This window comes from Meleagris gallopavo, chromosome 20 (assembly GCF_000146605.3).
Source record: "Meleagris gallopavo isolate NT-WF06-2002-E0010 breed Aviagen turkey brand Nicholas breeding stock chromosome 20, Turkey_5.1, whole genome shotgun sequence".
Lineage (NCBI taxonomy): Eukaryota > Metazoa > Chordata > Aves > Galliformes > Phasianidae > Meleagris > Meleagris gallopavo.
Genome location: NC_015030.2, coordinates 3,454,091 through 3,479,271, shown reverse-complemented (window position 1 = coordinate 3,479,271; position 25,181 = coordinate 3,454,091). Strand labels below are relative to the sequence as shown.

Below are 25,181 nucleotides of genomic sequence, written 5' to 3'. Positions count from 1 at the left end.
TGCTCATCCCGTCGGACTTCGGGACGGTGCTGTCGGTGATGTACGTGGCTGGGGTGGCGGGCAACGTGTACACGCTGGTGGTGATGTGCCACTCGGCGCGCTGCGCCGCCCCCATGTACAGCTCCATCGTCAGCCTGGCCCTGGCCGACCTGCTCTACCTCTCCACCATCCCCTTCATCGTCTGCACCTACCTGGCCCAGACTGGTACTTTGGAGACCTGGGGTGCCGCATCCTGCTCAGCCTGGACCTGCTCACCATGCACGCCAGCATCTTCACCCTCACCTTGATGTGCACCGAGCGCTACCTGGCCGTCACGCGGCCCCTGGACACCCTGAAGCGCTCACGCGGATACAGGAAGGTGACGGCGGGTGCCGTCTGGTCGGTGTCGCTGCTCCTCACGCTGCCCATGATGCTGATGGTCACCCTGACCGAGGGGAGCAAGGCGGAGGGCAAGGTGAAGAGGATGTGCGCGCCCACCTGGAGCATGGACGCCTACCGGACCTACCTGACGGTGCTGTTCAGCACCAGCATCATGGCCCCGGGCATCATCATCGGCTTCCTCTACACGCGCCTGGCCAGGACCTACCTGGAGTCCCAGAGGAACCCGCCCCACAGGGAGAAGAGCAAGAGGTCCCCGCGGCAGAAGGTCCTCATCATGATTTTCAGCATCGTGCTGGTCTTCTGGGCCTGCTTCCTGCCTTTTTGGATCTGGCAGCTGGTGCGACTCTACAGCAGCCCCCTGCAGCTCACCACCCAAACCCAAAAGTGCATTAACTACCTGGTGACCTGCCTGACCTACAGCAACAGCTGCATCAACCCCTTCCTCTACACCCTGCTCACTAAAAACTACCGGGAGTACCTGCGCAACCGGCACCGCAACTTCTACAGGTTCACCTCCTCCTTTCGCAAGAGGGGCTCCAACCTGCAGTGCTCCTGGGGACGCTCCATGTCCTCCAGCAACCAATACGACTACAGCTCGGAGGCCCTGGGCATGGCCACACTGAAGGACAAGTGAGGAAGAAGAGGCTCTCAGCGGACATCAGGACCAGAAGAGCGTCTGGCCGAGGTAGGGCTTTGGGCACCCTTCGCCCTTCAGGGTCCTCACACCTCCTATCTGGTGGTCACTCTGTGTAAGCAGTTGTGTGTGCTCGAATACAGTAAGATGGTTTTTTGATTTTTTCTGGCTTGGGGCTGTCAGGGAAGTCCTGCCAGCAGCTGGCGTGGGTGAATCCCTCTGGTTTGGGTGAGGAGGGTGAGGTGGATACTTTGCTCAGATCTTCAGAAAACTCCTTTCAAGCTCTGCTCTGTGCAGTTCCTCCTGCGTGATTCCTCTGCTGTCCTCAGGCTACAGCAAAGGTCTGAAATTGTCCTGGGATCGCTTAATTTAGCTGCAAGCCCTGGGTTTGCCCTATATATCCCTGTTATCTGTTCCAAGTATGCCTAAGGAGACCCTTAAGCCCCTTTTTCTATTTCCTGTCACATTATGGTGCACTACAGCTCGATCATGATTAAAGCCTCTCTTTTAAAATTCACTGTAGCAGCACTGCAAACTCCAAGCATTCAAAAACCACGAGGTAAGCTGTCAGAAACCACAGGGTTATCTACAAAGGCTTATAATATTTCAGGTGTTCTACCCAAGATTATTTTAATTTCCCACTGCTTTGGGGGTTTTGTTGCTTTTTTTTTTTTTTTTTTGACTCAGATCCTTTCTCTACAGACAACAGTTTGAAAAATCTGAAAATTTACTTTGGAAGGGAAAAAAGAAATTGTTATAATGCCATCACTCAAAGACCTGAGGCTCCAAAATAATAACTGAAACGTGTATCCTGAGACTCACAGAAGGAACCCATTGATTCATGACATTTCCTCACAAGCATTTTGCCTCCATATATTTTGCTCATTCTCTTCCCACGTTGCATCTAGTGCAAAACTTCCTCCACAGATGTTAGAAGTTCCTGTAAACTGTAACACCTCTGTTGATAATATAAAGTATGGACCTCCACCAGGTGCTCCCTCCCAGTCCAGAGGGACACATTTACCAGGGGAGAAAATTGTCTCAGGGCAAATTTAGGATGAAGACCAGGGAAACACATTTCTGTGCCAGCAGTCGGGCATTCTTCATGCTGGTGCAGGTTTGGGGGTGCTTTTGGGGAGGAGGAATAAGTAACTGATCTTACCATTGCCATGTATTACTTCTAACCACAGGACTTTGTTCAAAATACTGTCGACCACTTTGCTGCCCTCCAGGCTGGGTGGTAGGAATGAGCCTGATGGTGCCAACTCCCTTAGCAACAAGGGGCACTGGAGCACAGTTCTTGCTGGGAATTGGTAGGGTAGAACAGCCTTCACCACTTGAAAAGAACAACTCTTCAGGAACTAATTCATTTCTAATTATTATTCATTCTGAAGCCATTGTTCCTTTCCCTTTCCTTCCTATTTCTGAGGCTGGAAGTCACTGCCCTGTAAGAACAACAGAGATAAGCCCTGGTCTAGAGGGAGGTGTCCCTGCGTGTAGCAGGAGGGCTGGAACTAGATGATCTCAAAGGTCCCTTCCAACCCAAACCATTCCATGATTCTATGATTGTACAATTCTGAGCCTTAGCATAGCCCAGGCTGGATGTGGCTCTGGGCGGCCTGGTCTGGTGGTAGGCAACTCTGCACATAGCAGAGGGGTTGAAACTACATGATCATTGTGGTCCTTTTCAACGCAGGCCATTCTATGATTCTTTGATTCTACAATTCTATGATAAGGGCGGTGGGGGAAGATTGGAGCACACGTGTCATCCCCAGGGTGTGCTGTGCTGTGCTGTGATGCCCTTGGAGCATAAGAAGAACCCACCACGGTGCTGATGGTTTGCTTTCCAGTGCTTGGTCCAAGGAGAAGGTCCTTGAAAGGCCACCGTCCCCCCACAGCATGACAAGGCTGCCATAGGACGGATGCTTACTCCATAGGAATAGTGTGTATGTCACCAGGTGCATAATGGAAGCAGGTGATGGGAGAGCTGTGGAGGTATCAAGAGGAGCATTAGGGAGTACACTTCATGCCTAAGAAAAATCACATGCAAAAACATCTAGTGCCAACGAGACTAAAACCATCATTATCAGCAAGAAGGGAAAACTGGAAAGGAGCTGTGCTTGGGAAAAGAAATAAGAACAGATTAAGTATACAGTCCTAACACTGGGGTGACTTTGGGTGGCCATGCCCTCTCTGTCCCCAGCAGGACTGTGCTGCAGCCTCAGCACAGTCAGCATCAAGGGGCTGAAGGGGAGCATCCAGATGGAAGATGAAATGTGGTGTGTTTGTCACTCATCGCATTTCCCACTCAGAGCTGCTCCTCTCTGCCATCGGGCTCTGGTGAACCCGCATGCTCTTACCCTGTGAAAAGAACCAGTAAACTAACTGGCACCATAAAGCATGTCATTTGGGCAGGGGAGAGCCTGTTTAACAAGCCAAACTGGCCAGCAATCAGAGGACACTGCTGTGCATGATGAATACCAGCCCGTTAGCAGCACAGTGTGCAACACTGCATCCTCCCAGGTACACAGCCGGGTGCAGAGCGTTGGGAACGCAGCTCCTCGGGAATCTCCCCTACTCCCAGGAACCAGAGTGCAGTTTAAGAGATGGATTGTATAAACAGCATCTCTCTTATTGTCTTGCTGGAGCTGCTACACTGCCAAAAGGCAGTAGCTCTGACTGCTTAATAAATATCCTGCCAGGGTGGGTGTTTGAACGTGAGTTCCTCTCGTCTGTGGATGGGAAGCCTGGATGATTCTCTGTATGGTCACATCGGGAGGCTGTCTTCACATTGTCTAACAGCAAAACCAAATCAGCCTGGTGGATGACTCTGGAGCGGGATTGTTGCCTCGTGTCCATGGCACAGAGTGCTGTCTGTGGCTGACAAGTCTTATAGGATTCCCTTACGGGGCAGCTTTGCTCACCCAGAATGTTTGGGGAAAGTATAGGACTGTGGGTTCTCACTGCAAAACTCCAGACATTATTACAAAGGAAGGAAAACAGCTCTGTCATGAAAAATTTTCTGCAGCACCCCTTGGCTTTCAGGTTTTCATGGCTCGCTCTGTCCCCTCTCCCCAGAACACAATCCCAAAACCAGCAGACAGTGAAAGAAAAGTGCTCATCTTGAGAGCTCGTTCCCTCCTTTAAGGGAGCGCCAACTGCAGTAACAACAATTTCTCTGTTTTCACTTGAAAAGAGAAAAGGCTGTGCTTCATGAGACAAGTGAGAACGCTCATTCCCCCCATGCCCCGGAGAACACATTTGGGTCTTGCTGATTTTCTGCAGGCTTCACCTTGAATCACACATTTTTCATCGCATTCTTCTGCACTTTTTAACAGCGTGTTTGTAGGAAATGCTTCAAAACCCCACGTTGCCATTTAGTCCTGAATACAAGCAAATCATTAACGTTTTAAGTCTTATTTTAGCAGTCATTTTTAGTGCCTATTGTATGTCTGAATACCAGGAAATCCCACGAAATAGAGGTAATTTTATGGGCACTTTGTACCTTGCAGGGCTGGGTGCATTAGCTGAGGAGACCGGGCAAGGTGACACATTTGCTGTGCCCAGAAGTAAATGCACCATCTGTGCCCCGTCAGCATGGTCAGAATAGAAATTGCATAAACTTCCAAGCAACCTAAGAGGGCAGATGAGGGAAATCCTGAAGTCAGCCCCACCGTCGGTCGTCGTACTTCGGAGTCCCTCTGGTGGCAGCAGCACTCTTCCAGCCTGAGGTTCTCAGGAAGAAAATGAGCTTTTTATTTTTAGGGTTTTCAACCTGGCTACACGAGAGCTTTTAATTTCTTTAAAATATAACATTACTGCAGCATCTTCTGGACAAAGTGAGTCTGTTATGCAGAGAAGCCCACTCCCAAGTGCTAACTTTGCTCCCCCACATTTCTTCCTTTGCAAACCCAGGCTGACTTACTCCCATCATTTCGCACAGCCTTGCTGGCAGCACACATGGAAACACCCAGGGTTGGTGACTGACCGCAGCTTGGCCAGGTGTCTTTTTGCCATTTTATGTGCTTGCTACTGTCAGTTTTTCTGGGCAATTCCAGAGACTGAGAGTTAATTGCTATGGCTGGTAAGAAATCACAGAACCATTTGAGTTGGAAGTGACTCTTCTCCAAGAGAGTGGCTGGGTGCTGGAATGGCCTGCTGAGGGATGTGGTGCAGTCACTGTCCCTGGAGGTGCTCAAGAAACATTTAGATGTTGTAGTGAGGGATGTGGCTTAGTGGGGAGGTGGTGGTGGTAGGTGGGTGGTTGGACTGGATGAACTTGGAGGACTTTTTCCAAACTTGCTGATTCTATGATACTGTGACCCTTAAAAGTTATCTAGCCCAACTCCTCTGCAACGAACAAGGACAGTACAGCTATTGCTTTGCCTTCAAAATTCTAGCAGCAGCTTCTCAGGAAATAAGTTCTCTTTAAAATAATTACTATTACTGTGATACAACCTTTTTTGTCCTTAATGAGAAATGTACCTAAAGCACGGCAGAGGGAAAGCATGCATCTCTGGCAGCAAAGTTCCATGGGAAGATTTGAATGGCCTGGAGTTTCATGAAGCCTGGTGGGCTTTGCATGCTCAGAGCTGAGCCCAGTGATCCATGTCCCAGTGCAGCCTCCTGGCTCCAGAGAGAAGGCTCCCAATGGGACATACTGAAGCAAAACTGGTGCAGCGTTTTCATCTCCTCTCCTCCCCCCTCCCTGCTTCCCAAGAAAAGGTACAATTATAAAAAGGAAAAAGGAATTCTGAAGAATTCTTCTGGCATTGAGGCTCTGTGTTTGTGATCCTCCTTAGAACTCACAGGTCGTTTAATTTTTTGTGTAAACAAAGTATTTTTGTAAACACTAGGAATGCTTCTCCAGCAAGGAGCAAGGTGAAGAGTTTGCTGAGTTTCTTCCATACTGGGAAAGAGCCTCCTCAGATCCTCCATCAAGTTATCTGGAGGAAAAGTAACAAATAAGTGTACACAATACCAACCCACCCAGCGATCTCAGCTGCATATGGCACAGCACAGCTCTCAAACCAAAATGGAGCTGATAGGGAAGAAGTGAGAGCTGCTGAGCTCGTTTCGGCCACGTCTCACTACGGTGCCGTCAGCCTTTCCTTGTGCACGCCCGTTAGGATCTTGAATTCAGCTCCTGAATTCTTAACTAAAAACAAATATGAATTCATCCAAACAAAGCAAGGCAGATTCCTGAATCTAAATGTGCTGTGTCCACAAACACCGAGTTCTGGAGACAGTTAGTGCTTCACATATGTGCTCCTGCAAACCTCATCAGAGGTTTCCATCAAACTCATAACACTTCTAAGCCATTTAGTTTCACATCTTGCCTTCATATTTGGGAACTATAGGGGCAGCTCATGCAAGAAGCCCCCCAGGAGGAGACATTGCATTAGAAAACCCTACAGATACGTTGAGTTTCTGCTTTTTCTTTCATAAGAGGTTGTTTTATTTCGTTCAACACTGTAGAAGGGAATATCTTAGGCTCCAGTTGTGATGCCGTTCTTCTGAGTTACCTCCACCCCCATGTTTTGAAAGCAGCTTTAGTGTCAGGGCTCAGGAGCAACAGCAGCAGCACAAGGCAGCAGTTATCTGATCCCTCTCAATGTACAATTACCCTCCTTCCCATCACTGGCAACAGGACTCTCATCCTGAGGCCATTCATCCTGAAGACTGCTGATAAGTATCCCAGGCAGGCTTAGAACAAGATAGCTAATAAAGCCCACATTTACAAGGGCTGTGATGCTGTACACCTATCTGGGCAGCGCTTGACATCTGAGCTGGGGAAGATTATCAGCCTTGGGAGGAGGTGGGAAAGCCCCGGCTGCTCCTTCACAACCGCAGGGACTCACTGTGTGACCCTGTAGAAGACACCCATTGCTGCCTATAAACCAGCGATGTGGTTTCCATGCTCTGCACAAGTGTTTTAAGACACTAGTAACACGTGTGAAATGCTTTGAGATCCTCAGATGAGAGGTATTGTGCACAGCAGTAAAGTGCTCTCCTTTTAGGGACAGCTTGGGATTCCAGTTGGCTATTAGTGGTTGAACAGAGGGAATGTTTGTGTACCAGAAGAACTCCTCATCCATTTTTAGATTAATGGCAGGCAGGGAGTGAAGATTATCGCTCAGCCTGCAGCCATGGCAGCTGTGCTTGGCTGGCGTCTCAGGGAGCACGGCTGGAACGATGCTCCTGATAAAAGCATCATTATTTCATGGCACTGGTGCTCCACAGTCCTTCTGCGGGTGAGAGCCAGGAGCAGGAGGTATGGCAGGGAGCAAACTCTGCTCTTCACCTCCTGGCAGCCTCTTCCTCCTCGTGTCACGGGTTGGGAGTGGTGTGGCCAGCAGAGGTGAGGGCATCGCTCCCTGTCATTGTGTTCTTGGTATCTCTTTGGAATGATTAAATCAAGGAACCTCCGCCTGCAGTAGGCACAGCAGAGTAATTGCCCACACTCAGCAAACAGCAGCTGAGTAGCTTTGCTTTGTTGCTTTAGTTTGTTTATTTTAATACAAACACAAGTTTGTTGTGGCACATGTCTCCCGGATCCGTCTTCACAGCATCTTCTCTTAGGGGGGACGAGAAAGTGATGGGGAGAACTCTATAGCTCCACTTTAACGGGGGGCACAGCTGGAACAGCACCCACTCTTTTCCCTCCCTCCATCCAAGTGAATCTTCTCTCTACCAAGCATTGGGGGCCTTGGGAATTCACTATCTATCTGTTATTCAGAGGGGTGGGAAAAGCAACAATTTTGGGGTTTAGTTCAATAAAAGGCAAGAGATAAAAAGCTTTAAACCTGGGAAAACTTCTCACGCCCCCCAATACCACTGTCATACACACAGCCCCAGAGGGCTCTGCTACCTGCACAAGGCAAAGGTGAAACATTACTGTGCCACAGCAGATTGCTCATTAACCCAAATGGGATCACATGGAAACTGCCCGAGGCTGGAAGTGCTGTGCTGCAGCAGCCACATCCTGCAAGGAGGTGCATGGAAATAGGGAGAGCACCGGCTTAGACCTCAGAAAGGAAAAAGGAAAAGCATCAAAGCAGCATCTTAATGGGCGTTCCATCTTCTCTCACATTCTGCAGTAGATGTTTATCTTAAGGAGCTGTGAGGTGTTTGTTTCAGGCTCTGTCTGTGGATAATTACTGACTTCAGCCCAGGACCTGTACCTTAACAGCGTGCATTCCCCTCATTCTGAGCAGCATTTACAGAAGGATCGTGGATTCAGTTTGTTTGTTCAGTAGACTCAATTTGCTTTCAGCGTGTTGCTGCCTTTGGTGCTCTTGTTTTAATCTTCCATACTTCTTTGGTCTCTGTGTACTCCATCCTTGCTTTGCCTCATGCTGCAGTCCCTCCTTCCATCCCCACTTCGCTCCAGAGTGTGCCCCCACCAGACCCCAAAACACGCAGGGAGAGTTGTCTGGCTCTGGGGAAGTGTCATACCTCTCACGTCTGTTGCTTCTTGCTGCCTGGGGAGAAGGCAGAAGTCTCTATTGATTTCCACAAAGTAGGCACTGCATGACTGCTCCCAGCAAATCCTGCAGCTCCAGCCAAGGAATCTGCATCCCACAGCTCCAGACTGCATAGCTGGGGGCAAAATAGGACATTTCCTTGGCTGCTGCTCCAGCTTAAGCCTCCTCTTTGCCCTGCTTTGCCAAAGCATCCTTGAAGAGATAGCACTGCAGATTTTGATCCATGCTGATTGTTTGTGTGATGGTTTCTAAGTCTTGGACTGCATACTTAAGGATTCAGCACAAAGTTGGGATGGAGGCAGCAGTTTTCCTCCCACCACCTCCAAAACGAGGTGGTTTGTTCCTGTTTTCAGCTGTTTGACTCACACCTCATGGGCTTCATTTCCTGGCACGTTCACAGCTGGTGCTGAGAAAGCTGCAGTTGGCGAGGGCATGGTCTGTTATGGATTGTAATTACTTGCTGAGCTCATTATAATTGTTCAGTTATTGAATAATTTGGAAAGCCAAGCAGGGGGAATATTTGGTTAATTAAGAGCTCATTTAATCGCTGCTGATTTTATCTTTCCAAAACAGCTCTCACCTTACCGGGGTTTGAAAACCTTTGCTTACCAGCACTGCCAGTGGGAAGCAGGAACTCCGCTCTCTGCCTTCCACTGATGGCACCTGCTCATTTATTACCCACAGAGGCTTTCTGGAACAAGGACAAACTTCCAGGGCCTCTGGGCACGGCGGTGCACAAGACTGAAAAAAATAATAAATCCTTTACAGCTTATTGTCGTGATTTTACTGTTGCATGAAGAATGTCAGGTGTCTGTATGAGAGCTCAGGCAGGCTTGTAACTGATTTCTTTTGAATACTATTTGGGACAGTTTTGAGGAAAGGACATAAAGAAGAGATACCACTGGAATCAACATGAATACAGCTTAATTTAGAATAATTAGTTAATAACAATGCTGCAGACATTCAGAAAGGAAGAAGAAGAAAAAGCAAAGCCTCGCAACCCTTGCTGACCGCAGGCAGACTTATCTGCTGTTGGCACTTCCAAAACTTCTACAATTTATGGTCTTCTCCAATTCAGGCACAAAATGAAGTGTACTGAACCTCATCCTTCACAATATGCCCTGGAACAAAGTAAACTTATTCTAGTGTGTACTCCCTAAAAAGAAAACAGACAGACCTTGCATCTCTGGAAACCTATCAGTCTTTCACGAAGGCACTCATAAACTGCTCCTCTTCTTTTCCTTTTAGATTAAATGCTGTAAGCAGGAAAATGATTTTACCAGCTTTTTCAAAGCAGACTCTGCAAGGTGAATTCTGCAAAGCAGAAGAGCTGTCAAAGCAGGTTGATTTTAAAACCTGACAACCATGACAGCCTCCTCACAGCAGAGCACAGCCACGTCACTGCTGCAGTTACCCGTGGTTACAAAACTGTTGAATGAAATTGAATCCAAACCTGTTGAGGAATGTAACTCCCAAACAGGCAGAACAAGTGATCTGGAATGATAACAAATCAAGCAATTAATAGATTTGTCCTGAGTCCTGACTGCCGAGGGGACAGGGAAGCTCCTGGTGTGATCTAGCATATAAATGTTGCTTTTTTGAGAAGAGGGTCAGCCACAAAGCCGCTCTGTGAGAGCCCTATGATTTCAAGGAGAGGAGAGTTAGGGGGTGTTCTCTCTTTGTCCCCAAAGAAAAAGCAGGACACAGAGCAGCTACAGAACTCTATCAGTAGAGGATGGCTGAAGAAACACTGTTCTCAACTCTCAGTATTTCATGAACTGTCTCTAAAAACCTGTTTTGGTCTGCCCACATGAAGGGATTCCCATCTGCTGGAGCCTCTGGGCCAGCTGCCAGCTTCACTTTTCACCGTTACGCCGGCAGGTGTGACATCAGTCCCCACCAAGCATCACTGGGATCTTCCAATCAGCGCTGCAGCACTGCTACCTGCAGTCAGCATTTCAGCAGCAGGAGCTGAAACACCACTTCGGACAATGGGACACAACAAGCAAGCTTCGCTCTCAGGCCTCCCTCCAGTCTCATCATCCTCATCCTTTTCTTTCTGCACCCTTTCAGTCTCCCATTCCCTTCCAGGGAGTCCTTTCTGCTGCCACCACCCCCCTGCGGCCTCCAGCCCTGCTAGATGTGTCCCTCCCATCCCAGAAGCTGACTGCATTGAGAACTCAGCAGCCAGAGCACAGCACCCAGCCCCAGGCCCTGACCCTCACCCTGGGGTGGTCTCCACCACCCACCCCATGAGGGGCTGAGTGCCACAAAGTATTTCTCGGCTTCCTATGTGGGAGTGCGTGCAGTCAGAATTCTTCCAAGTGTTAAGTTTTACTGCCACTCCCCAGTGTAAACTGGGTGAATTGATGGAGTCACGGCCCTGAGGATAAACACCAGCCCTGCTGTTTAGAGTAACTGTCTCCAGGAGGAGAGGCGGGCGGGCGGCTGAGCCTGGCTGCCAGGAGGTGCCTGCGCCCAGTGGCATCCACAGGCCTCAGCCCTGGGCCAACAGGAGCAGTGGAGGGAGGCAGCCAGGGGAACCGGGGTACCAGAACAGCAGCATTGCTGGTATTTTACAGAAAGAGAGGACTAGCAACCTTCACCTGAGTCAATTGTAGAAGTTTATAGCCGGGGATGGTTTAAGTCTTCAAACAAAGCCAGCTTCTGGATTTGGGCACTATGTGGCAGTGCTACAAAGTGCTGTTTTAAGGAGTTCTCTATTTCACATTATTTTCAGTATTCTAGCTGTCTAGCAGTGGTAAAGCTCGTGTGGCTAGGAACCATTCTTGGCTATTACACCTAAACAGAACTTAGATAATATTTATGGCCAGACCAGTATTTTGAAGGAGACTCAAATTACTTAAGACACCTAAGTCAAACATTCCTTCCACATCTGTGTTCTTCCCAATCATAGAACCACAAAGGTTGGAAAGACCACTAAGATCATCCAGTCCAACCATCAACCACCCCACCATGCCCACAAGCCACATCCCTCAGTGCCACATCTCCATGGTTCTTGAGCATGCCCAGGGATGGTGAGTGCACACCTCCCGGGCCCAAGCTATTTTAGAGATGGATTTCACTTCACATTCTAGTACAATCACTTGCATTCTCAAGGAAAAAAGCTGTCTCACATGCACACATGCTGCCCTCAGCTTTCAGGACCTTGAACACAACTGGAAAACACTTGTCTCCTAAATGATGGTTTCGTGCATCTGTAGATCCCTGCCTGCACCCAGCAAATAAGCCAGAGAGCTCAAATCTCATCCGTTTGGAAAGATTTTGCAACATACTAGTTCTCCCCTTCCTTAAAATATCAAAGGGGAAAGGGACAGTTGTACATCCCGCTGATCAATTTCAGACTAACATGAAATGGCAGCAGACTAAGCAAATAATTTTCTATTCCCACTTTTGTCCTCTCTGTGTGGATGTCCCAGGGAGCAGCCTGCTGTCTGTCCATCCTGCATGTTCATCTCCAGCTGGAAAAAAACTCAGGATCAGTAACAGCTGCTAGGCAGGGGAGAGACAGACAATGACATTTACTTTTTCTATTAAGTTAATTGATCTGTTTACTCATTCACTCAATCTCATTTATTAATACCAAAGCTTTAAAGCTCAAAGCTCTTCTGTTTTTCCAGTTCCATGAAATGATTTAATTAAAGATAGTTCTGCTGCTTATAACTTTTGCCACGTTTGTAGCATTAATGTACAAGCCCTTGTTTATAAATATACAGTCCCAGTTACCATTACGTTTCCCACTCCAGGGGAATCAGCGTGCAGCACAGCTGCTGTCAGCACCTTTACTTCTGCCATCCTCCCCATCACCAGAAGGCAGAAAATTACTTCTGAGATGCTCAAGTCTAAGCTATGTCCCTGCAGGATACAGCTAGGGAAAGGTTTTGATTACTGCCCTTCTGTACATGCTTCATGGCTAAAGTATTTTGTTTAAGGAGAATGATCAGGAAGAGGACAAATTTTAATGGCCTGCCCAAAAGCCTAGATATAAACCTGACCTACAGCGTGAAAACGTGTTTAACTTCTGCTGGAAGCGATAGGTTTTGCAGCACATAGGCCTCTATTTAACCCTCTATTTAACTTCTCCCTCTGTTTAGCTTGCTGTTTTTCTTTCTTACCCTAGTGAACAACAGGCAAAGTTTATGTTGATCCTGTTCCTCCCTGTAGAAAGGAATTCCTCCCTAATTATTCTTCATCTCCCTCCAAAACAATGACAAAACGCATTTACAGTTTGCAACTGCAATTGCAAAATAGAAAGAATGCAAGATCATTTTTTCATTCATTTTCTGTTGAGAAGGACTGAATGGGGTAAGACTTCCCTGGTTTCGCAGCACCTGTCAAAGTTTGGAATCATCTGCTGGAATGTGGCCTTCTCTTTGTATGTGGGTGTTCAATGAGTCACATTTAAAGCCCTAAGTGCAAAGAGGATTCCCAGAACACATCTCCTCCTCTTCGGTAATGACATATACCAGAAATAAAAATGTTTGCCTGCTGGTGGGGATAGAAGAAACTATCATCCAGAGCCAAATGATGCAAAATAACTCCATGAGGACCCACCGCTTTTTATGTCCCTCCCAGATTTAATGCTCTGGATGCCAAAGTTATGCATCAGGAAGGCCAGTGACGAAGTGCAAATCTACCCAGAGACCTTATCCTGGCAGTGAAAAGCAGTCTCAAAAGAAAGCACTGGGATTTTTTCCTTCTCCAAGATGCTGTGATTTCAGGCACCACCAGTCCTGCAGCGCAAGAGCTCAGAAATTCAACTAGTCCACGTTGCCTGGAAAGCCTCAGAATTATCCAGCAGTAAAGCTAGATGTTCTGAGGGGTTTGCTTTGCTTGGGTACATATGAAAGTTACAGAAATGAAAGAGATGGTGCTTCTTGGCTGCTTTTGTGATTGTGCAGTTAGCACCCAAGCATTTCTCGTGATCCTGCAGTCTGGTCTGCACATGTAGGTGCATCCCTGCCAGCAGGGATCCCCTAACAAGATCCATCCTGTAATACAAAACAGCCATTGATGATCAACAGCAAAAAAAGGTTTTTTTGGTGTCTATTTCAGAATTCAGTACACAAGTTTTCCCCAAAAAAACAAGCATATAAAACAGCCAACAACATGGATCCCTACCTTGTCATTCTTTCAGCTGTGTAAGATAATGGGTGAGATGGAAACAAACACCTCTCTGAAATAACAAGCATCCTTTTAAGCAGGGACAGGAGAAGAAAAATAAGAGAGTATTAAATTAAAGAATTAAAAAAAAAAGAAAGGAAGTTGAACACTTGACAGTTTTACCACAATCAAAAATTCTCCTTCAAGTTGAATACACAGGATGGGTTAAAAAGGATGCAGGAAAAAGACAGTTTGAGTATGGCTGAGAAAAATAAGCCACATGTGGGGGTCTGTCCACTGAAACATTGGGTGCCTGAAGCATTGCTATTTTAAATATGCAAACATTATAGAGCTACAGTTAGCAATTTGGACTTTTTTCACAGGCTAGGATGCAGAGTGAGCATCCCTTGCTATAAGACAGCCCTAATCTCTTTGAAATTAAACAGCCCTGCACATGAGGGCTGTTGATGAGACAGGAACTGCTGGCAACAGGCTCTGACAAGGCACTAGGCTCTGACAAGGCACTAGTGGCACTTCTCACTGGCAACAGGATGAGGGGAAATGGCCTTAAGTTGCACCAAGGGAGGTTTAGGTTGGATATCAGATAGAGAAAGGGATGTTAAGCACTGGAATGGGCTCCCCAGGGAGGTGGTTGAGTCACCATCCCTGAATGTGTTTAAAAACCATCTGGAGGTGGTGCTCAGGGACATGAATTAGCAGAGCTTTGTTAGTTAGGGTAGTATGGTTAGGTTGTGATTGGACTTGATCTTTAAGGCCTTTTCCAACCTGAGCAATTCTATGATTCTGTAGTGTGTGTTTCCAGGTCACTGTTTGCAGTGATAGTGCAAGGTCAAGCACTTCTCACATTGCTGAACATCAAGGCAACTGCCACTTGCAAATGTCCCAAACAATTATGATGATCTAGGCAGCGAATAAATAATGGCATGCACTTACATTCCCTATTTAGCATTCACAGAAAGTAAAAGCTTAAGTATGCTAGAACAGAATTGAGATGAAATAAGAGATTTGAGAGGCGACAATGGAACAGAATCAAAGAAAGATGCACAGTTTGGAAATAGGAGTTATCTTTCCTCCTGTGAAGCTTTAGTACAAGTCACCTATGCTTGTACGGAAGATAAATGTGCCCAATACAGTCACTTCGGGGATAAATGGGCTGTTGATGAAGGAGAGCTGACTAATAGGTTTCAGCAAACAAGCTGCAAAATCAGCATTCACCCTTCTAAGGTTTACAAAAGTGGAGATAAGGCAAACGATGCTATACTTCTTCAGTGCTCCTTCTACAAAGAGCAACAGCCACTCACCAGGGAATTACCAGCACTTTACGAGGGCTCTCTGCACTGGATTTCCTTAAAGTCTGCCTTTTGAATGAGGCTGGTGATCCATGTGTGCCAGAGCCATCTGTGGTTCATGAAGGAAACCACTCTTTGCTATTCTTTGAATCTTCGGTTGGGTTTCCTCACAATAGACTCAAGCAAGACAGATGAGAGCTGAGATTTTCTTTCTTTGCTTAGGGGCAGAGGAGTGGGGTTGCATTCTCTCCTGCTTCTATTGGAAATGAAGAAAGAAATCCAGGATTTCTTGACAGCATGGTCTTTCTGTAAACAGAGTATTCCAACCAGCTTTCCTGAGCTTGAAATTCATTCAGATGGAGCTTGTAATATTTCATGTGGACAGCACGTCTTCAGGATAAGTCTCAGTGCAAACGTGTCTTTTCAGCTTTTGTTATTTACAGGGTGTTAAAGAAGACAGAATGATTCCACAACCGCTTACACATCTGAAGATTTTACATGTGAGAAAACCCAAGAGGTCCACTCAGTGCTCCAACAATCCAGCTGTACAGAATTAAAAGAAATAAAATGAAGAGTATGCTATAGCACTGAAAGCTAGGTGTATGTCAGAGACCAAATCTGATCACATACCAGGAAATCCTGTTAAACTAACAGGTAATTTCCAGCATCTTAATAGAAGAATAATTTCCAAAGTATCATTGGATGAATCCTCCAGAAGTGTTACCCAATGTCTTAGTAGGGATTCAAAGCCTGGCTTGGTCTTCTGATGCCTTTTCTATTTCACCCTGGCTTTTATTTCACACAAACAGGCTTTCTTTAAAAATGCTTAAATTAACATTCCTAAATACCTTCAATGATTATGCTTTAAGGGACAAGGCTCAAATGTACATCAGAACTTTGCCCTAGTTCCCACTGGCCACAAACCAACCCGTCTTTACATTATTTGAACCACAAGGGCTCTAGACAGAAGTTTTTACACCACTGGGAAACATCAAGATGCTGGGTTTTCCACGTGTCCAATTAAGAGCACTTGTCTGCAGCAGCTTGGCATCAGATTCATGCTAGTTGACTAGAACAAATCCTGCCCTCAATCTGAATTCTGAGAAAAGGAACACTGCGTTTCCCAGCAGTGAGAGGCAGGCTGAACCTGAAAGACGACAGACAAATGCATCAACAGCAATTACAGCATTTCAGATTCAGAATGATCTGTCAAGAGATGGGGAGAGACAACCCTTAATAAAAAGTTATTAGGGGACTAAAATTAAGTCAAGCTTATTTCTAACGATTGCTGAATTCTGCAGATTCCAATCCGCCTCAGGAACATTAGCCTTTCTGCTCTTATTTCCCTGCTGGAGGATACAATCAGAATCTTTTAGATTGCGCTCTATTCCCTCATTTGCCACTTAATTTCTTCATAGATCTGGATATTGCTTTTAGTAGTCCAGATACTGAAGCTTCAAACACAAAATCTTGATTAGTACTGGAACACACAACATATTGAATTATTGTGCTTCTCTCAAAACATAAATTCTATTACCAAGTACAGCGCACACATTTCTCACAAACTGCATTTGACAGGTTTGGTCATCACATTGAACACGTTACTGAAGCTTAAAAACCCCAGAAGACACAAATACCAATTGGATTTTATTTCTGAACGTCAGTCAGTTCACATTACGGGAGAAGCACACCATGTTTGGAAGATATTACAATGTACAGGATCTTCAGAAGATTAAAACCTGAGAAGAGATTAGCTGAGATTTCCCCCATGGCCTGACATGTTCTTGTTAAGCAGTGTTTTATAGAGGGCAGCTCTGAATGTGCCACTTCCATTTAGTGCAACTCAAAGCCTGGGTGACAGAAAAGTAATAAACTCATGGAAAAAATGGTAGAGTTTTTATTCCTCAATCTTGAGAATCGAATCCAAATCCACAGAGGTCCATTGATATTTAGATTTCTCTGCAAGCACTGGTAAAAACTGCGTTTAAATCACAAGGGGGTGTTAGAAATCAAGTTTTAAGCCAGTCGAACTGTTGCTGATGATCTTGGTCTGCCTTCGCATAAACATACAACTTCAGTGGGATGAACTTGCTTTGAATTAACAGCCTTGGAGACAAGTAATTAGATACAGTATCCAAATAACAGCATTATTTTCCTACCATCCAGCCACTGAAACAACTCCTTGGAGACTAGGAAGCCCTTCTCAGGTCTCAGAGCAAAAAACACGTTTACTTCAGAATTTGAGAAAAAAAAGACTTTCTTCCTACTATTTACTTAACGTGGTGGCCCAGAAAAACCTTTCACAATTCATTGCTTTGTTTCTTCATCTGTGCTGCAGTGCAGTCATCCCTTTTTCTCTGCAGAGGGCAATTCATTATTCTAATAGCATCACAGACTAATGATCCTAGTTGATAGAAATAGTCATCCTAAATCAAAATAGAAAAATCCAAAAAAGCTTCTGATAAACTTTCTGAAACGGATGAAACATTGTTCTTAGACAAAATAAACACAGCACCTCACTACAGAAGATGCGTAAGCAGTGTCAACAATAACAGAAGAGCTCTCTTAAAATGGGTCTCAAGATTAAATTTAGGCCCAATAAATAGATGTTTCAAATTGTTTTACAAATGAGTTCCAGCTCAAGAGCATTTCAGTTTAAGATGTAAGTGGACACCAACTTCCCTCAGGCCCCACATACCATGCACAGCTGCTCAGCATGGTTTCATTACCCAGCTGTCCAAGCAGCAAGTCAGGGTTTACAGGATCACGTGCAAAACCACCACAAAGCCAACTTTCTTCTCACCTGTGCTGCTCTCAAATCTTACAGTCATAGCTGGGAATTTGGACAGCTGAACACTCAGCTGAATACAGACTGCCTGACCTTCACCCAGCTCTCCTTTTAACACTGGATGTACACAGTTCAATGGTCACACTCCCATAAACCCAGCACGTGCTTTCTGACCAGGAGATTAATCATTTTCATTAAGGTGACACTGACGTAGCGAGGTGCTTTGGGATTGCTGCATTCTGGTCAGAGGAATCCACTGTAGTGCCATTCCGTAGTGCATCACTGCATTTGTAATGCAAAAGCAATGTGCTTTCTAATCTAAAAGGCTGTATTTCTGACATCATATTAACTGGTCCTTGTTTGTAGCAGAAAATGCCTGTAGTAATTTAATTAAAAAAAAAAAAGTTCAAGTAAAGCCCAGTAGTCAAACCACAGGTGTACTGCCTGTGCTAAGGAGAATACATTCCTATCAAGAGGAGGTATTTCCAAAAGAATAGCACTCATCTTGATGAATTAACTTTGGTCAAACTCCCTAAGTCTCATCAGTAATAGAAGCGGCTGCAGGATTTAACAGCAGCATGGGGTGTCGTATCAAGATATGGTCCAAAAGGTAGTTCATAACATTTACACTGAAGAATCAAAATAAATTAGTAGAAAAATAAAGAGCCAACCATAGGATTACACATAAAGACAAACCTTTTACAGAATATACCAAATCTAAGTTGGTCCTTAAGGCACTGTTTGCAGCACGTACTGAAAAGGACAGGTGGAAATAAAATGTGTTACAATATATTAATACACCTGGGGAATTCTAATTGAATGAGAGTCTCTAAGAGTTATCTCCGTTTCTCTCGCAGGGCTTCTCTTGTTCCATCTGACCTTATGTTCCACCCCTGGAGGAATTACATCAAGATTGGATCCCCAATGCCATGGTCTGGGTTGCAAGTGAAGGAGATGGTGATGGCATAGCGAGTGCCCCACTGAACCTTTTCCACCCGGTGCAGATTCTCTGATCCAGAGGTGAAAAAGGAAACCCGGCCTGTAAAGACAAAGTATTTAATCAGCGACATAGAGTTTGCCACTCAGCAATCAGCTCTACACAGTTCTGCTGTTGTTGTCTCAGTCCAGCTGCTCCCTAGCTACCTGAGAGCCCTTCGCTCATCGCACAGACAAACTGCTGTGAGCTTATGCTGCACTCTGACAGCTTTATGGACTGTTATGTTAATCCTTCGTGCTGCAAAGCTGGAGACGTAATTCCACACATCTCATAGTTTATAGAAGGCAGGAGGAAGCCAAGAACATACAAATCCAGGTTTTAGTTGCCTCAGTTAAAAAGAAAAAAAAAGAAAAAGGCATCTCTGGTGACAATCAGTGAAGCGCATGGGTTTCTCCCTGCTTCCCTTCTAATCTGGGCTCTAATTTTAGACCAAAGAAGGAGGAAGTGCTACAGAGGTGGTAAGAAGTCTTCAGTGAACAAATGCTCAGCAGGTTTACAAGTAGCTGTGGCAGCTTATTAGCACTGTACCAAGTATTTGCTATAGCTTTTTGTACGCAGCCAGATCACTCACTCTTGAGCCAGGATAGAAAGTTATGTATGACTCTCATATACAAATTAATTTTCCTTAGGAGTCACTGCATCAGTACACAGGCTTGGAAGTTGTTTTATAGATGCAAATGCTTTCCCCTGTGCTTCATCCTGTCTAAGCTCTGACCATCACACCGCCTTGCCCTGGGGCTCTCCAGGCCTTAAGTTGCTTCAGGGTGGAACCCAGTGGCTTTGATAACTCCAGCAAGCACCCCACTGAACACCATATCAGAATGGTCACTCTGCATTTCCACGCTATTTAAGTATTTTGAGAACATAACAGTTTGATGTTGAACAAGTGACAGAACTGAAGCAACTCTAGGACTGCTCAAATTTCCATAAAAGACAGTAATACCAACACGCATCACTGTTTCACCCCAATAGCATATGTTTTTCCTTCTCATCTATTTTTTCCACTGTTCAGACTGGGCTAAACTTTGTTACAAGCTTATCTAGGAGAACTCACACTGACAGTCTGATTCTGCCTGGGATCATTCACCACCAGGCCAACCAAAAAACTTCAGACTTTAGTCTGCACAATTACAAGACAAGCTATTCCAACTCTGGTACACTGCAGAAAATGGACATCAGCTACATAGCTGATGTTCTTTGCTAACTAAAGATGCAGAAGTTACTTTGCTTGCATGCTCTTCAGCAGCACACGTGGGAAGTTTGAACAAAACCAGACTGGCCTCATGGAGCTTGAGCTGCCTGTGTCCCTGCACATTCAGCTGCAGTTTGTATTTATTCTCTCATAGGAAGCAGTCTCAGCTGCCAAGCAGAGCTATGAACTCATATATCATACTCTTCTCTGCCTCTGGCTGTATATCAATAATGTGTAAAGCTATAAATATATGTAAAAAAATGAATTTATTTGTACACATAGCTCATACACACCTTGGTGTCCTGCTCTTCTGGAAGGAAGACTGTAAACAAAAGCAATGCTCTCCTATTCTGCAAGTGTTACGATGAACAGAATGACTCTTGAGGTTTTAATACAAAGCCCATTTAAGTTGAAAATGGGGGGTGTTTTTTTTTGCTTTCTTAAAATCTCATTTGAATACCAATCAACTACGTCACGATTAGTCCCTCGCCTACTCACCCAAAGCTTTGCCTTACACAGACTCTCAAGCTTTTTTCATTGATCTCCTATTAGAAACAGTAGTAATTCAGAATTAGACAAGTTTTCAGTGTAATGTTTAAACCAGTTTAAATGGATTCTTTAACTACAAAGAACGTGTTTTAATTTTCTTCTTTAATAAATATATGTCTTCAGATATACAGTATTTTATAGTTCCTTGTGCATCTGGTCTCATATCTGCCTGTTAGGGTCTTCTGTGTCACCAAATATGTTTACTGGCTGTTTCTGAAGATACTATTTCCTCAGTTGGAAAGAATTTTTAAAAATCATTTCCATTACAAAATTTTGGTATGAATGCAGTGTCTCTCCACTTTCTCCATAGTATAAGTCACTCTATTCTTCATAGTATAACTGTTCGAAGAGGGGGGCAAAAGAACATCAATTCTCATCACACCTAATAAAACTTTTAAGGGATATACAGTAACATCATTACCCAGGACACTTCGGGAGAGACACAAGATAAAAACATCCTCTTCCTTAATGGTACACCTTTAGTGACAGGCCTTTCAAGCACACAGACTTCATGATCTTGCTTCAATACACAGCATCTGAAGAACACTTAAATCACTGTAAGAAAGCAAGTGGGTGAGAACTAAGTAAGTTGCCTTAAAAAGTGTGTCATAGACACAGGTTGTCCTTGTTCTAGCAATTCTTGATCAATTTTGAGTGCAGGATTTCAAATCCCAAATTTTATATTAAAAAAAAAACAAAAAAGTATTACATGGTGATACGTCATGCAGCTGTGCTAGGATTTCTGTCACTGGGAGAGGAAGACATCCCCAAGGCAGTTCCACTAAGCTCTTCACACCATCAAAAAGCAACAGAGTGAATGCTGAGCTTTATAAGAAATGACCACTGTGCTACAGATGTTAAAGAATGGCTATGCAACTATGTACTGCAAACCAAAGAAGTGCATGGACGCTCCATTTCCTGATGAAACAAGTGACAAAAACTCAGCACAAACTACACAAAATTCAAATCCTTCTTCCTTTGTCCTTTCCTTACTTGAGTTAAGAAAGATTTCAGATTTTTTTTTATTTCCATCTCTTCTCCCGACTTGCCCAAGAAGGTTTCTTTCCAACATGCTTTTCTGCTCCAGTAATAGAATCTTGACTACTACTTCCCAACACATAAAGTTTGGTTTGATTTATGAATGCTTGCTGTTAAACTGTAAGCTCTTCTGAGATCACAAGCTACTATTCAACACAGCTTTATAGCATGGTGTTTTCTAACCAACAAAAAGAAACGAAGTTATCCCTGGCTCTTAAGGGATGAGCTTCTGGGGTGTGGAAAAAAAAAGAAACAGGAGACAGATTACCTCTCCTCTTGAGGTCAGTGCTTCTAAGCTTTCAGAGACACCAATCTCTGAGCCAGGTCCTGAAAGATGAAGACTGGAAGTGTCCTTGGGTTAGAAGCAACGCCAGGAGTGGTAACAGATTTGTGTTGTGGTTTTGTTTGTTTGGTTTTGCCTCTGAGATAAATCAAGTCTGAAAAGTATTTCATCCTGAGCATAAACATTTGACTCACATCTTCCCCCAATCACTGCAAGATGCCAAAAACTCCATCGCCTGTTTGGTTTCACACTTTACCCAGTACCTCAGCCTCTGGGAAGAGTTCAGATCCACAAGAGCAAAGGAAGTGCTGTGAGCTGCCCCCCCACATCTACTCTGTCTCCTTCTCACCTCCATTTGCCATTCCAGAGGAACTGAATCAGACAAGGCATACCACAGCAATTAGGGCAGCACATCTGAAAATTTAATGCTTTTAACACTACAGCATCCAGCTCCTGTATTAGATGAAAATACTGACAATTTTGAAGACCCTTCCATTGATGGCCTTGCTCTCTTTTCTGGACACAATCAAACACAACTCTACAGCTTCCCCCAAATGGCTTCAAGATGCCCATAACATTGCATACCAGTTGCAGAGTGAGCTGGCTCCATGGAAGAGCAGAACTTCCTTACTGCAACATGGGAGTGAGTACTCAACGTTGCTCTCCATGAATGCACTTCTTCTCATCTTTCTTTGTATACTAACAAAAATAAAATCCAAAGAAAAAAAATTTATGGTAACCTGAATACCTATAGGAGACTGTTTCTTAATAACTAGCTTGCCCACAGCCTGCAAATCTCTATAGGAACAGAAGGAATCAATCGGTCCTTGCCTTTGATCTAAGAATGCTTGTATTACAACCTCATCCCTTCCATTTTTCCTAGAAATGTTTTCATGATGGAGTTTGTTACAACAAAAGATCAGCTGATGAGCTTCCACTCCTTGCAGACTGGATAAAGTGTTATTGTGGAGCAGCCACTGCCCCTGCCTGCTCACAGACACTTCTCCAGCTCTGCTTCTGTACTGGTTTCATCCACAGCTGCTTTTTTGATTCCTTTTTGACGTTGTCCTCACATATCCGTAGAAGCTTTTACAAAAGTAACCAAAAGATGACTTGTACTGGAGTTTAAAAAAACCTCACACAAACTCATTTAAATATGTCTGCATCTCACACCAGTCCAAGCCAAGGAATTGCTAACAAGCTCAGCATGACAACATCCATCAAAACTGAGCCCTGGTCTTCCTTGTCACTGACACAAGTCAAGCTCTCAAATGCCATCAGGCTGAGAAAAGCTTATGATGTGGAAAAAGTGGAAAGGGAGCAAGGCTGTAATTGTATTAGAGGCATCTTCTTGCTCTCCTCAGTTTTTTGGGGGAGGAAGGGGATTGAGAACCAATTTTTGCACTGATCCACAGGAATCATTAGTTATAAACACATAAGCACCAACTACAAGATGCACTGCTATGAGCTGCCTATGACCCTAATTTTGATCAAGTTACACTATTCACAGAAAATACTTAAGCAGAAGCAAAATCAAGGCATATTTCACAGTGCAGCAGTGATGTCCCATTTAGTTTGGCATTCAGCAACATCTCCCAGTATTCCCATACAGTTTGTTCTCTAGAGATGTTAGCCCTGCTGAATCTCAACATTCAGTTACATTTTTGTAAGCAAACTGCCTACAGTCTTCTACCTAGGCTCAGTCCTGGGATGCAATATAGACTGGAAGAATATACCCAAAAAATATATTTCGTTAACAACTATGCCCCTGACATGCAGTGCAACTTTGACCAAAACCATTTAATTTCTCATTTGTTTCCATGTCTCTAAAATGAAGATGACAATAACTGGGTTATTGTACAAATTAATTAGTGAACACCAGTGCAGTATTTTGCAGTTAACACATTGTTGCTTAACAAGTATTACAAAGAGTATCTTCTGTTGCTTCTATCTATTCTGGCAAGAGAACAAATAGAAAGGTATGTAAGACTTAATTATAACATGATGTAGATAAATAAAAGGACTTAACCACAGAAATGTTAGGATATCACAATGCACAGAAGAAAAAACCTCACATACTACAACATTACACTTCTTATCATAGATTCACTGCATGTAGACTTATAGATTCATTACTTAATTTCAGTTGGAAGAGACCTTGGGAGGACATCTTAGCCATCATTTTAGAAAGGAGATGGATAACTTCTAAATTACATCCAAGTTACATCAGGTTGCTCAGGGTCCTATTGTTAGCACATATAAGTATAGCATTAAAAGTAAACATTAATAGATCAGGACACATTTAGATAGGAAACTTCCTGAGCACATGTTTCAGATATACACAATTTGCATCTCCCGTGATCAATTCTCTACCAGGAAGCTGTGAAGCTGTGACTAGAAGGTCTCCAGAAATCCCTTCTGACTTCAGTTACTGATTTTACATGGAATAGGCTATTCATTAATATCAACATTGGCCATCACTTTCTGCAGCTCCCTTTTTGCAACAAGCCCATGTTGCTGCTGGGTTCCAATCCCTTCATGCTCCCACCTTCCATACGACTCCACAGCTTTTGCTTTCTTGGCAGCATCCTTTTGGCCCTTCTTGTTTAACACATTGCCAAATTTCCCTGTAAACTCCTTGGCTCACACAAATATCAAGCAAAAACTGCAAATCACATGTTTCAATTGCCTAGACCAACACTCAACCAGGCAAGTGAGTAAAGGAGAGCTTAACTGACCCCTCACCATCCTCCTTTCACCAGTATTAACCAGGGCTGGACACCAGGGAAGGATGGAGGGAGGGGAAGAGGGAGGGATGGAAGAGATCTCACCTTCAGGCACCATCCTGAGCAGCTGGCAGTCACTGGAGGGACTGAGTTGCTGCTGGAAAGGAAACAAAGCAACTCCTCTGCCAGATTAAAGGGAAGCAGAGTTTATCTGGCACTATGGATTTACTCAGCATCTTTCATCCCATGTATGACAGCTCTGACTGTCTGCTTAGCATTTACCACCTCTAAATGTTACTCACAGACAAAAGAAAACAGTGTTTTGTCTGCTGAATGACACTAAGAGAGAAGCACTGCCTGCGAAACTGCACAGTCATGTCCTTAGGATTAATTGCTAACTCATTCTGGTGTAAAGTCTTCCCCCTCCCCAAACACCATATCACTAGGCAAAAAAACCTCACATTTTCTGTAATGGCACAATAAGAATTACTGGCATTTGGCAGTGCTGTCTCTAATGCATTAAAGGGGGAAGCCCTTCTGAAGGCAGTGCCTTCGCTACCAGAAAGATGAAAGAGCAGCTGGTGTGAGCATCCTACCTACCTGCACACAATTACACTGCTGATGTGGGTTTCAACCCAGACATAAATCAAGTTTATATCGGCTGTTCTTGAG

The 25,181-nt window shown here is 44.5% G+C and overlaps 2 protein-coding genes across 2 annotated transcripts in view; one reads left to right on the top strand and one right to left on the bottom strand.

Annotated features, from left to right (window-relative positions):
• Window positions 1-6: 6 nt before the first annotated feature.
• On the top strand, window positions 7-20,588 carry LOC100548360 (urotensin-2 receptor-like). The gene is given in 3 exon segments (XM_031556299.1): window positions 7-195; window positions 198-1,066; window positions 18,582-20,588. Coding segments are annotated over 2 exon segments (975 nt in total). The 5' UTR covers window positions 7-38; the 3' UTR covers window positions 1,016-1,066; window positions 18,582-20,588.
• OGFOD3 (2-oxoglutarate and iron dependent oxygenase domain containing 3) overlaps window positions 16,567-25,181 on the bottom strand; it is a gene marked incomplete at its 5' end in the record, with an annotated part of 35,747 nt that continues 27,132 nt past the window's right edge. The window contains one exon of the mRNA XM_010721296.3: window positions 16,567-18,763. Within this exon, the coding sequence (XP_010719598.1) occupies window positions 18,627-18,763 (137 nt within the window). The remainder of the gene's footprint in view (window positions 18,764-25,181) is intronic.